The sequence below is a fragment of the Vulpes vulpes genome, chromosome 14 (assembly GCF_048418805.1).
Source record: "Vulpes vulpes isolate BD-2025 chromosome 14, VulVul3, whole genome shotgun sequence".
Lineage (NCBI taxonomy): Eukaryota > Metazoa > Chordata > Mammalia > Carnivora > Canidae > Vulpes > Vulpes vulpes.
Window position 1 is genome coordinate 77,127,549 of NC_132793.1, and position 14,762 is coordinate 77,142,310.

The 14,762-nt window shown below is 35.2% G+C and overlaps 1 protein-coding gene across 2 annotated transcripts in view; it reads left to right on the forward strand.

The window, feature by feature from the left end:
- WDR41 (WD repeat domain 41) overlaps positions 1 to 14,762 on the forward strand; it is a 44,019-nt gene that overhangs the window by 13,994 nt on the left and 15,263 nt on the right. For both annotated transcript variants that reach the window (XM_025998269.2, XM_025998270.2), the window contains exons 4-7: positions 260 to 391; positions 3,011 to 3,073; positions 8,110 to 8,221; positions 10,939 to 11,001. In XM_025998269.2, the coding sequence (XP_025854054.2) occupies positions 260 to 391; positions 3,011 to 3,073; positions 8,110 to 8,221; positions 10,939 to 11,001 (370 nt within the window). The remainder of the gene's footprint in view (positions 1 to 259; positions 392 to 3,010; positions 3,074 to 8,109; positions 8,222 to 10,938; positions 11,002 to 14,762) is intronic.

The window sequence follows — 14,762 nt, forward strand, 5'->3', positions numbered from 1 at the left end:
ATATGGAAAGAATATTCCTTTAAATTTTCATATAAATATGCTAAAAATTAGTATTTTCTATTAGAAAATAAAATTATTTATGGCTACTCTTTGAGTACCTGTTTAGATTCTATTTGATTGTTTAAAGTGAAGTTACACATCTAAGTAGTTAAAAATGAAATTATGTATTTTCTATATGATTCTTAATGTTGTCATTTAAGATTATTTAAGTTGTGAATATGATATGAGCCTATTATTAAAATTTTTATTGATATTTCAGACAGGAGAAAAACTTCTGGAACTTAATGGACACACTCAAAAGATAACAGCTTTTATTACATTTCCTTCCTTGGAAGCTTGTGAAGAAAAAAATCAACTGATGTTGACAGCCTCTTCTGATAGAACAGTTATTATATCCTTAAATCTGGAAGAAAGTGAAATAGCTGTAGTGACCCAAGGGACCAGTACATATATTATTCATTTTTAGCCTTTTGGGACTTGTCTGTACATTCATTTTAGCAAAAATGGTTTTGTTCTAGCCTTCATGATACACTTCTTAAAAGTATTAGGCATCTGAAAAGTATTAGGCTGGAAATAGTTTAAAGACTTATTCTCGATGGAAACCCCATGACTAAAGCTGTTCTTTCCAGACTTACTATTATATCAAGTTATAGAAAATGGAGAATTTGGGCTTAAAAGTACTTACTTAGCTCAGTTTGCTTTTCAATATCAAGAAACAAAGATGAGTCTGACTGGAGAATAATTCACATTTTTGTCTGTACAGCATTGTACAGCAAAATAAATGTAATGTCCCCAGCCCATAAGAACCTTTTGAACATCTGAGCTTGGCAGAAAAGTGAATCACCATCTGCTCAGTGTTTAGTGTTTAAAAGCAATTTCAGAAAAGTAAACTCTTCCCCCCTCATAGTTTTAGGTAAAAATTTAAGATGTGACAGCAATGGTAAAGTTTTCTAGGGCACTTAATGTGTTCTGTTTAACATATATTACATCTAATTTTACATATATTCTATATTACATATATTAACACGTTTAATTCTTATTATTATTTTTGTTCTCATTTTTAGATAAGGAAAGAGAGACAGAGAGGTTAAGTGACTTGTCCTAGGTCATACAGCCATTAGAGGGCAGAAGGCAAGCAATCTGACTGCAGAGTCAGAACTCTGAACCACTGTATAAAACTGCCTTCATAAAATATTTTCCTTAGGGAGGCCTGGGTGGCCCAGTCAGTTAGGCATCTGCCTTCAGCTCAGGTCCTGGAATTGAGCTCCACACTGGACTCCCTGCTCAATGGGGAGCCTGCTTTTCCTTCTCCTCCCTCTGCCTGCCACTCCCCCTGCTTCTTATGCTCCTGTGCGCATGCTCTCCCCCCCGCCCAAATAAAATATTAAAAAAATATATTTTCCTTAAATTTAGCCTTTAATGTTTGTATGAGGAATTAGTTTTGTAAAGGCTTTAGCCAGATACTTTTTTTTTCTTTCTTAGCCAGATACTTAATGGAAACTGTATTTTTAAAAAATAGTATCAGAGATTCACTTTATATAGTCTTTGCTTATCTGAGAATTCTGTTTAGTTTCAAGCATCAGGGGAGTAAGTTTTGGAGTAAGCCCAAAGCAGTAGGTGTTTGCTGGGCTTCTGTAGGACCAGGACAGACCTCATGACACACTTTATTTATTTATTTTTAAAGATTTTATTTATTTGAGAAAGAGAGTGCACGCCCATGCCCATGAGCAGGGGAGAGGGGTCGAGGGAGAGGGAGAAGCAGATTCCCCTACTGAGCAGGGAGCCCAACAACACTGGGCTGGATCCCAGGACCCCCGGGATCATGACCTTAGCAGAAGGCAGATGTTTAACTGACTGAGCTACCCAGGCGCCACATGACACACTTTAAATGAGTTCATTAGTTTAGGTGATTTCTAGACAGATTGTCAATATGTGAAAAAAAATTCAAGGTAAGATTTACATGTGGTAAACTATTTTGTGGTGATGACAATATCGCATAAGCAATATTACATGTATTTAGATCAGAATGACTTGACTGTTCCATTGTGGCAAATATTATATTAGGAACTAAAGCTTTTTATTTGTTTTCAGTATTAGTATAATCTCCAAAAATAGAATTTAAAATACTTTGTTTTTATTAGACCATTCCTAAGGTACTATAATAACGCTTAGAGACAGTTATTAAATTACTACTATAGTAAAGAGATGAGTAGCTGAGACAGTATCGATATGAACTTTACTTGTAAATGATAATTTAGAGAATTATTAAAAATAATTGCAGGCTGCTTGAGCCTCCACTATTAACAAACTTCATTAATTAAATGTTGAAGATAAACTTTTAAGTGATAAAGAGTCTACCCATATACATATGTGTGAATGTGTATATATATGTTGCATCTATGTAAATGTGTGCTCAGACATGATGTAAAATATATATTACCATAGGAAATGGGGTGAAAATTTGAAAATTGTTACACTCCTTAAGTTGTGCTAACCTTGGACTCTTAATGGAGGTCCTCTAATTATTTTAAATACCAGTAAGTACACTGTAACTGGCTTCTTTGCATTAGTATAGCAGTAGTAAATCATGCCATGCATGTTGAAGGAGCTTTCAATAAGAATTAATGGAGTCGATAGTTTTTAGTATAAATACTTTATGTTGAATGTTTATTAGATTATGGTAGACTATTTTGGAGAATAAGGCTTAAAAATTAAACACTTGCACTATTTAATACCTATAAATATTCAGGATTCAGACCATCCTGTTGATGTTTTCTGATAGTTTGATAGTAAAATTTGCTTCAAACTTATTTTACATTGTATGCCTGCCATGCTGTGGATGACTCACTATATGATTTAACTTTAGTAATAGTATAAATGCTAAATATTTTATGCTTTAAAGATTTTTCTACTTGAGTTTGTAACATTTGCAATTTAATTATTAGAAAAGTTATCTCCTAATTTAGATTTTAATGTTCTGTTTAGAAATTATTTCTTAACAAAAGTTTAGTTATGGGATTGTGATACTGGCAGACAAGTTCGGAAAGTATCATGCTTCCAGTCTACTGTAAAGGTAAAATTTTAAGCTGTTATTTTATGGTAATAATATTTTTGTCTCAGAAAAAATGTTTAATAAGTTAGATGAATTACTTTCGTTGGTTTTAAAATTATTTCTTCCATGTATACCTACAGTTATTCGATTCTTCTAAGACTGGATTGTTGAGAACTTATATATTAAATGCTAGAATGTTTGAATTTGAAATTAGATCAAGGGGTAAATATATAACAACATAAGGAAAAGGATAGCACCTAGGATGTTTACTTTTAGGAAGAGATGTTGCTGAATGACTACAGCAGTAGCTAATCTGTTTTCTTTGTACTTTGAACTAAAAAACGTGGATTTTTTTGGCCCTCAATCTCTGCTTTTTATAAGGTCATAAAGATGAGACATATCAATTACTTTCAAAGAAATGTTATGTGGCTAATTGGCAGCTACTATTAACATTTATTTTACAAACAAATATTAATTGGGGCTTATTACATGATAGGAACTCTGCCCCATGTTGAAGAAACAAGCGTGGAGAGGACCTGGTTACTTTGATTCCTACAGTAGAAATCGTCATAGATGTTCTTAGAAAGTGCCCCTGCTTTTCAATAATGTCAGCAAGTTTGGGGAAAGAGTCTTATGTGTTGTTTCCTTGTTTATCTTAAAGATAACTTGTCTCTGTATTGGAGCTAACACTCCTTTTTTTCTTTAAATGTAAAAAGACTTGCTGTATGCCAGTAATTGATGTATTTGAATTTTTTTTTCCTAAAAGGCAGCATCTGTGGTAGCCATCTTGTACTACCGTGCTATTCTAATTATCAGTTTAGTAGAGTCTCCAGGGAAGAAAGTGACCAGAAATGCTTGTATCCAATTTAACAATGGACTATCTTTGAGGAAGTTACTAAAGTATTGATTTGATGAAAATTTCTGTGTTTTATTTGAGAAGATGCTTCTTTAAGTTCCTTGAAAAGTAGTATTGCTATTTGACAGAGATTATTAGGTTTCAAATGAAAATACATGAATTGAAGGAATAGGGAATAGGAACAGGAGAAGTAGTTTGATGTATTTTGGACAAATTCCTTTAGTGAACTGTTACGGGAACTGATCGTTAAGAAGTAACTTATTCCAGTATGCTGAAAGTACTTTTTAAAGAGGTTTTACTGTAATGTTAGTCAGTTAGATGGTTGTATCTACTTCTCCTGTGATCATGTTTCATATAACACATTGTTAAAAATAGCGTTTCACTCACTTTATTTCGGTGGTCCAATATCTTATTGAACAGGTAATTTATCAAATTCAGATCCCTAAGAAATATAAGAAATATTATTTATTTTTTGAGCTAGTGAAGTTTTTATAAGGGTTTGTGTTAGCAAGGAAATGATGAAGTTGGCATTTTTATTGCAGTTGAGAATATAAATTGATGATATTCCTAGAAGGCATTTTGACATTATTAATGAAACTTTTTAAATAACTACATGAATTGACCCAGAATTTTACTTACAAAAAAGTCTTTAGAGCAAATAATAATAAAAAAAAACTTAGCAGAGATTTATGAACAGAAATGTATATTACAGATGTATTTTATAAGCAGATGATTGGCAGTATCCTAAATGTCTTACAGGAAAATAGTTAAATTGCATTAGTTACATATGCTAAAAAAAAGTAAGGAGAAATTCATAAGGAGTTTGAAAAATTTTTAAAAGATGTTAAGTGACAAAAGAAGTATGTTATCCTTAACAAATCAAATCAACAACATGGTTTATATACCATGATCAAATAGACTTATTCCAGTTCAACATCTGAAAAGTCAATAACTAATATACATAGTAAGAATAAAGTACAGAAAACATATTATCATCCGAGTAGATGCAGAGGAAGCATTTTATGGACTTCAGCACCCTCTCATGGTAAAAGTAGTCAACAAACTAAGAATAGATGAGCATTTCCTCAGCCTAAGAGAAGACATTTGTGAAAATCCCAGAGTTAACATCCTATTCATGGTGAAAAACTGAATACTTTTTCCCCTGAGATCAGGAACAAGACAAGGATGGCACTGTTCAGTATTATGGGCAATAAAAGATATATAAGAGGCATCCATATTGGAAAGGAAGAAATAGGGCAACCCCGGGTGGCTCAGTGATTTAGCACTGCCTTCAGCCCAAGGTGTGATCCTGGGGTCCTGGGATCAAGTCCCACGTCAGGCTCCCCACAGGGAGCCTGCTTCTCCCTCTGCCTGTGTCTCTGCCTCTGTGTGTGTGTGTGTGTGTGTGTGTGTGTGTGTGTGTGTGTGTGTCTGCCTCATGAATAAATAAGTAAAATCTTAATAAAATAAAGGAAAGGAAGAAATAAAACTGTATTTACAAGTGACATGATCTGTATACTAAATCTTAAATTCATAACCAAACTATTAGAACTAATAAATTTAGCAAGGCTTCAGTATATGAAATCAATGTACAAAATTAATTGTATTCCTATCCACTAGCAGTGAACATCCAAAAATAAAATTAAGAAAAAAAAAAGAAAATTAAGAAAAACTAAGAAAATGAAATGAATTTATAGTAGTATCCAAAAGAATAAAATACATAGGAGTAAACTTAAAGAAGAAATGAGAGTTTTACATCAATAAGTATAAAACAATTTTTGAAAGAAACTAAAGAAAATCTAAGGAAATGGTTAAGTCATTCCATATTCATGGCTCAGATTTAATATTAAGATTGCAGGACTACCCAAAATGATCTGCAGATTGGACACAATCTCTGTTCAGGCGTCCCCCCCACCCCCTCCCGAAATTGGCAAGCTGATCCTAAAATTGATGTAGAAGTGCATGGGACCCCAGAATAGCTAAAACAATTTTGTTTTTGTTTGTTTGCTTATTTATTTTTAACAATTTTGAAAATAAAAAACAAAGTTATAAGATTCAGAGCTCCCAATTTCAAAATTTACTGCAAAGCTGTAGTATTCAAGACACTGTGGTACTGGATAAGGATGACATACAGATCAGTGAAATATAATTGAGTGTCCAGAAATAAAACCTCACATATTTGATCACTTGATTTTCAACAAGGATGCCAAGACTTTTCAAAAAGAGCAAGAACAGTCTCTTTAGCAAATGATGCGGGATCAACCAGATACCCACATAGAAAATATGAAATTGGATCCCTACCTTATGCCATATATAAAAATTAATTCCAAATTGATCAAAGATCATAACATAAGAGCTGAAACTGTAAGACTTTTAGGAGAAATATGGGAAAAAATATTTGCAATCTTGGGTTAGGGATCTTGGATAATACCAAAAATACAGTAACAAAGTGATCAAGTGGATTTCCTCAAAACAAAAAGTATTTATACTTCAAAGAACACTATCAAGAATGTGAAAAGACAACCCGCAGAATGGGAGAAGATGTTTGCAAATCATATATCTGATAAGGAACTTGTATCCCGAATATAGAAAGTACTCTTAAAACTTAACAACAAAAAAAGACAGACAACCCAATTTAAAATAGACTATGTGAAAGACATTTCTCCAAAGAATACAGGTGGTTAATCAATAAGCATGTGAAAAGAAGTTCAACATCTTAGGTATTAGAGAAATGCAAGTCAAAATCATAATGCAGTACTATTTCACATACACTAGATGGCTAATATCTAAGACAGGTAATAAGTATTGATAAGGAGACATTGGAACTTTTATATGTTTCTGGTGGAATTGTGAAATGGTAGAGCCACCCTGAAAGTTGTTTGTTCATCAGAATGATAAACAGAGTTACCATTTGGCCTAACAATCTCACTCCTAGGTATTCCTATTTCATTGTCAAGAGAAATGAAAATATATGTCCACATATAAACTTGATGTGAGTATTCATGGCAGCACTGTACATATACAAAAATAATCTAAATGTCCTCCAACTGAGAATGGACAAATGCACTGTATGCATACAGTGGAATATTATTTGGCAAAAGATAGGAGCAAACTATTGATATATTAAACATTCAGAAATTAGGCAGGGTAGGAACTCTTGAAATACAAATTACATTGATTATTTTCAACCCTCTTTATTCCAGCAGCCATAAATTTTTAAAATTTTACTTATTTATTTGAGAGAGAGCGAGAACAAGTAGGGGGGAAGAGATAGAGGGAGAAGCAGACTCCGCACTGAGCAGGGAGCCCCGTGTGGGGCTCTATCCCAGGACCCTGAAATCATGACCTGAGCCAAAGGCAGACATTTAACTGACTGAACCAACCAGGTGCCCCTATTCCAGCACCTTTAAAAGCAACCCCACCCTCTGCTTAGACAAGACTACCAGAACATTTTCCTTTTCTTTTTTGTTTTTCTCTGTCACTCTTATCCTTGTGCTCACTCAGAGTCATGGATGGGAAGAGTACACTTTAAGGTGTGGACTTTAAAATACTGTTAAATGTAAAGGATTCATTTTCCTAAGTTAAGGATTAGATGATACTAATTTGAAAATCACATAAAAACCAAAGTCATCTTTATTTTTAAAGAAAGTTTATTTAAGCCTATTTAGATTATAGATTATTACTGAGTATCAAATTACCTCAAACTTAGTTGCTTAAAATAATAAATATTACAGTATTTATGGTCAGGAATAAAGAGCAGCTTAGCTGAGTGGTTTTGGCTCAGTGTGTATTATGAAATTGCTGTCACCTGAAGGCTTGCCTGGGGTTGGAGGTTCCTAGGGGGCTCACATGCTTGGTAAGTTAGTGCTGGCTGTTGTCCAGAGGTCTCACTTTCTTGCATATGCATCTTTCCCCATATGGCTGCTTGTATGTGTTTGCCCTAGAGTGAGTGATCCAAGAGAGAGCTAGGAGGAAGCTACTATGTCTTTTATGATTTAGTCTTGTATGTCACACACCATCATCCCTTCTGCCACATTTTATGTGCTAGAAGTTGGTACATTGGAGAGCCCGCATTCAAGGGTGGGAGACTTAAGCTTCACCTCTTAAGAGAATGATAGCAGAGAACTTGCAGACGTATTTGAAAACCACCAATGAATGCTTGAGATTCTAAACTGATAGACATTTCACATGAATTTTGCAGTGTTTAATTGTTCTTCAGAGACGAGATGTTTGGCTTTCTGGTGGAAATGACCTATGTGTGTGGAACCGAAAATTAGATCTCCTGTGTAAGACCAGTCACCTTTCTGATACAGGTAAGAAAACAAATCAAGGTAATTATGAACTGTGATTGATAGGCTTTAAAAGATATAATGAATCTTCAAAGAGACGTTCCATGAATACAGAGGTTAATATAGGGGATTTTCTTTTCAATTCTAAATATATCTTGTAACCATATTTCTCCAGTTTAGGTTTATGGTTGTATAAAGTATATTTCCATCCCAAATTAGAGGGAGAAGGCTCCCCTGCCCCCCCTTTTTTGGCTTTTGCTTCTCTTCTAACAGAATTTTGCAAAAGTGGTTAAGAAAAACCTTTTCATTTATGCTCTTGGGGTCTGTTCCTAAACTGAGTTTGATGAGCACACTGACCTGTGGAATTAAACCTTTCTGATTTTCTAATAGCATTTTCTTCATCTGTGAGGATATTGGACTTTTATTAGATTCCAGAGGATGACTTCATTTTACAATTGGTTTTGCTATAAAGTTTATGCATTGTGCAAACTTACTAATAAAATTCTGTTTTCTTAGAATTTGGTTGATATTTTTGCTTTTAACAGAAGAAAATCAGTTTTGCCTTCTGATAGCAAGGACCTTAAAAAATAAAACTAAAAACTATTCAGAGTAAAAATATTTAAGTGTAAATGAGTAGAGTTGAGTAATAAGCTTGATGTCATGTGATACACTGTTAGCTGTGTTTGTTTTTAAAAGTAATCAGATAAACCCATGGATATCATAGCAAGAACATAATTAAGCGTACTGATGTCTTAAAGGTAGCAGGAGCCCTGTGAACCAAGTTTACAGTTCATACTTGGAACTAACTTATCTCCACATAGATATTGGAAAATGTCAGAAGACTAACCCATGATGTCTTAGCAAAACTAAATCCATTACCTTTCTAGGATTTACAATTTTATCTCTCAAATGAATGCTTGATCATTAGTAATCTTGGTGGTAACTGAATTGTATTTTCATATTTCCTATTATCATGAGTTTTATCTGTTTATTTACATGTATATTTTCCTTTGTGTTTCTTACACTGACCTATGGTTACCCGTGAATTTTATTCCATGAATTATTATAACTATGTTATGAAATACTGAAATCAGGGATAACAAGAATGTTTTATATGTTAATAGAAATAACCACCCATTCAATCTCCCATTCTTTTGCAAGTTATCTTTGAGTGATGTTAAGTAATCACAGTATTGCCCTATTTATCAGTGTCTCAAGAGATAGTAGAAACCTTTGAGAAAATCTTATAGAAAGCTTTGAGAAGATCATAGTCTACCATTGTTTAGCTTTTTGTGATTTGAGTTTTCCAAATTACAGAATGCCTTTGAATTAGCTGTGGTCTTAGACCTTTGGCTCATGAAGCTCCTTTTATACGCCTTGCTTGATTTTAAGCTAGGAGGGCTTCTGGGGACAGTTATTCTGTGTTTGGAAATAAGCAAAGATAATCCTAGTACAATGCAACGGAAAAAACCTTGGCTTACAACAGGATATCTTCCCTTTTCCAGCAATATGTTCTCTGATTTGTGTATTAAATTGCTACTTCTAGATTGCTGTTTCTAGTGTTTTCATTATTCGATAAACCTTTTTTTATTCAAGTATAGTTGGCGCAGAATGTTACATTAGTTTCAGGTGTATAACATAGTGATTCAACAATTATATGTTGTAGTACACTTACCCCAAGTATAGCTATCGTTTGTCACCATACAATGTTATTACAGTACCTTTGACTATATTCCTTGTGCTGTACCTTTTATTCCTGTGACATTGTTTTGACAAGCTGTTTTCTGCACCTAGAATTCTCCTCTTGCTACCCTTTCCCTGCTCTCTATTTCTTTATCTTGTATCAGCGTTCCTTCCCCCTTTCTCTTACACTATGCCCTCCTCCTCCTCCAACTTGGAAAAATACAAAGCATCCTGTCAAAACAGCCCTACATGGAGAAGAGATTTAGGTTAGAAATACTACCCACATCACAAGAGGGCTAGTTTTTTGTTGGGTGGGAAGATAAAGCAAATGAGTAGAATATTTTCCAATTTTGTGTATGTTATAAATTACATGTATATTTATGTGTGTGTATATATGTACTATATATATTTCATAATGGAAAAATAACTTATTAAAAAGTTTTTTTTACCAACTTGTTTGTGGTTCTGAATCTAATGTATCAGTTCTTTAATTCTTGCTGACAGAGTAATAATGGTAACATGTTTTACAAAAGTTATGGTTACCCTGGAGTCATTTCATGATTCAGCTGTAAAAAGATAACTCTTCCAGTAATACAGGAATTTTGTGAATGTACTAATTGATTATAAACATACTATTTGAAGGCCATGTTGTTAGCTGTTGACTGTTGTGACTTAATTCATTTATTGCCAGAGTGCCTGCTCAGGCTTTATGAATTTACATTGAGGAAAATGCCAACTTTACATCTTATTTAAGCTAGCCATGTTGTGAATGATAATGGTGGTTTTCATAAGGGATTCCTGTTAAAAAAGTTGACCATAATTGTGTTCAAAGAGCATATCTTGCCCTTAGTAAATCAGTGTCTTCTTTAGGTCTCACATACTTTTCACAGAATCATTTTCCATATGTCGGAGAGCAAGAAGTGTGGTGTAGCAAAACGTGTGTGCTTTATTGTTACCACCCCTCTTATGGGAACACTGATATAAATCTGAGAATGTTTTTATTTTGTATGTAATCCTCAAAGAAAATAATTTGATCTTTGCTTTATATATTTTTTAAGGGATCAGTGCTTTGATCGAAATACCTAAGAACTGTGTTGTGGCAGCAGTTGGCAAGGAACTGAGTGAGTAGGACTCTTTTTCTTTTATTCCTTTTTTAAAAAACTTAAAAGTACACACATTTTGGAAAGATAAGCTTTTAATTTAAGGGACATCTGCCCCTGCCCCAGTGTTGGTCTCCTGTGATGGTTGAGGTGATGTGGAGACTGAGACATTTTCAAGAAGACATTAGGTCAGTTTTTGTGCTTCATCTAACATAGCCAAGTGGGGGCAGGGTAACCCCATATGTCTGACACCAGAGAAGGCTATTTACATTCCACAGTCTTTTCTGTCGCTTATCCATAGTCATACACTTAGCAGACATTTTAACCATATAAAGCAACTGTCAGCATTCTGGAAACTAAAAACTTGAGTTGGATGGTTGGAGGACAGTCTTTGTAGGAATTCACTAAGGCAGCGACTATGGAGTTTTGCCTCAGGAAACCAGATTGGGGCCTATTGTCTTGGGAGAAGTTTATACCTTTTCCTTCTGAGTAGTAGGGGGCCTTCAGAGCAGAGGGAGGGAGTAGCAAAAGGAATTTTTTAAATGTACTAATTGATTTATAAACATGCTGTTTGAAGGCCACTTAACTGTTGACTCTTGGCTCTTTTACTGCCAGGGAGCCCATAGTAAAAATAAAGCCTTTTGTTACCACTGCCTTTTGAATGGAATCTGGGTGCCCAGATATGATAGAGTAAGCATGTTTCTTAAAGGTTGCTTTTTTCTTGAAGAATTTTTCTAATGTATCCCAGAGGGCATTTGATGTTGCTTATGCTTTTTCCACAGACCAGACCTGAGATGTGCAAATGCTAGTACAACATGAGCTAATTGTTTACCATTTATTAAGTGCTGTTTGCAGGCTCCATTGCCTTGCAGCCAAAATTTTCAGCTGACCTTCCCATGTTAATCATGTCAGAGAAGTAATTTACTGGACCCTGTGCTTATCCTTTTTGTCATAGAATAGTATCAAAAGACACTATAATTCTGTGTTTAGTTTTTTTTTCTCTTCTTTGTAGAAATGTCATTTTCCCACATTTTTTATCATGCTAGAAACCTCCCTTGCTCTTCCCTGCCTTTCTCCTCTTGTAGCCAGCCAATCACTTTGAGTTATGCTGATTAGGTAGTGGTTCTCAGGTTTTACTGTGCATTTAAATGACCTCGAGTGCTTGCTAAAAACAGAAATTACTGGGGCATACGTAGAGTTTTTAATTCGGTAGGTCTTGGGTGGGGCCTGAGCTTCTGCATTTCAAACACATATTTTGGTATTGCAGGAGGTTGCTGGCTGGGGGCCATACTTTGAGGACTGCTTCTCTAAGTGTTTTGATCGTCTTCTTTCCATCTCACCGCTCTTGGTTTATTCAGACTCTCATCTCCCCTCTTGCCTATTATGTTGTGCTAGTCTCCTAACTTAGCTTCTTTCCTCTCCTCCACTCTAGTCCTTCTCCAGTGCCTTCTCCTCCTCCAGTTTAGGGCTTCTCAGATACATTTTCCAGGAGGTGCCAGAGATGATCTGTCTAAAAGGCAAGCTATCCTTCTGCTTAAAACCTTCGGTGGCTTCTATTGCCTATAATGGTCATTTCTACACTCTCAAATTTCTCACTAGTACAAAAGTTCTACTTCTTGGAGATGACATAGAATTGCCAGTTTTGTTTTTTTTTTTTTAAGATTTTATTTATTTACTCATGAGAGACATAGAGACAAAGGCAGAAACATAGACAGAGGGAGAAGCAGGCTCCATGCAGGGAGCCCAACGTGGGATTTGACCCCAGGACTCCAGGTTCACACCCTGAGCTAAAGGCAAATGCTCAACCACTGAGCCACCCAGGTGCCCTGAGTTGCCAGATTTGTATTTTACTTAGTAAAAACATTGAAAACAAAAAACTATCATTTAGCACCCTTGTTTTTTAAAATTACTTTTTAACAAAAACGTATGAAGAACATGGTCTCAGCAAAGAAGAAGAGTTTAAATTGAATATATTTAACTTTATACAAAACCGATGTGACCTTATTTTTTCTCATTTTTGCCCTAGATGAATGAGAGCTTTGCCCTAGAGGACCCATGTAAGACCAGTAAGATAAAGTCTAGACTTTTTAACATGTCAAATCCAGTCCTTTATTTTCTTTTTCCTATCTCCTTTGAGTTCTGTATCCCATGTCTGTCAACACTGAATTGCCCAGGATTCTCTCCTCTGATGTGTTCTCACCTCTGTGCCTTCACTTCTCCTATCTCTTTGTATCAGGTCTTTTCCTCCTACTCACTGCCCTCTTTAATGTTGCTAATCCCTACTTAATCTTTAAGCTTCAATATGGCTTTTTTTGAGGATAAAGGCTTCCTTACCCAATAATCTCTGCTCTCAAAAGTTTTTTCTCTGTATTCTCATAATCGCACATATGTCATTTTACTTATGACTTTATTTATTTGTTTGTTTGTTTGTTTGTTTATTTATTTAGAGAGAGTGGGGAGGGGCAGAGGGAGAAGGAGAGAAAGAATCTTAAGCAGGCTCCACACCGAGTACGTAGCTTGACTTGGGGGTCAGCGTTCAGTCTCACAGCCTTGAGATTATGACCTGAGCTGAAATCAAGAGTTGGATGCTTAACCAACTGAGGTGCTCTTCACTTATTACTTTTAAAAAAAGACTTTAGGCAGCTGCTTGGCTGGCTCCGTCAGAAGAGTGTATGACTCTTGATCTTGGGGTTGTAAGTGTAGGCCCCACGTTGGGTGTAGAGATTACTTAAATATTAAAAAAAAAAAATACTTTTGTTTATTTTTTTGTTCTCTCCTCACTCTTCCCCTTCAGAATGTGAGCTTCTTGACAGCTAGAGCTTTTTATTCATCTTTTTATTCATCAAACAGATGAGAGATTTTTATTGAATGGATGAGTAATTGAGTCAGTTCATTGACATGTGGTAGAAACAACACTAATACCTCAACAGAAGTTAGAATATCATCTTAAAAAAGGGAAGAAATTAAAGTTGATTTTATTCAGAAAATAAATTTTAAAGAATAGGTAATCTTAAAAATGAGGTTCTGCATTTTGTTAGTTTTATCATAAAATACAGTGCCATGGGCAGCCCCGGTGGTGCAGCAGTTTGGCGCCGCCTGCAGCCCAGGGTGTGATCCTGGAGACCCTGGATCAAGTCCCACGTCAGGCTCTCTGCATGGAGCCTGCTTCTCCCTCTGCCTGTGTCTCTGCCTCTCGTTCTTTCTCTGTGTCTCTATGAATAAATAAATAAAATCTTTAAAAAAAAATACAGTGCCATTTTTCCTTACATAAAAATAAATTCCAGGGGTGCCTGGGTGACTCAATTGGTTAAGCCTCCAACTCTTGATCTCAATTAAGGTCTTGATCTCAGGGTCATGAGTTCAAGTCCTGCATTGGGCTCTACTCTGGGTATGGAGCCTGCTTAAAACTAAATAAATAAGTGAAAAATAAAATTAAAAAAATAAATCTCATTCTCTGGAAGAAAGTACCTTTTCTATTTCCAAGACCCATTTGTGCCCATGTTCTTGGTTTTAAATGTTCCATACCGATTTTTCTTTTTCTGTGTGAGGGCTGGCTCCTTTCAACAGGAAATACAATTTCTTTTTTCTTTTTTAAGATTTTATTTATTGCATGTGCACATGAGTGGAGGGAGGGGTAAATGGGAAGGGAGAGGGAGAGATTCAAACAGACTCCACACTGAGTTCAGAGCCTAACTTGGGGCTTGAAGTCAGGACCCTGAGATCGGAACCTGAGCCGAAACCAAGAGCTGGGCACTTAACCAACTGAGATACAGCACCCCTCA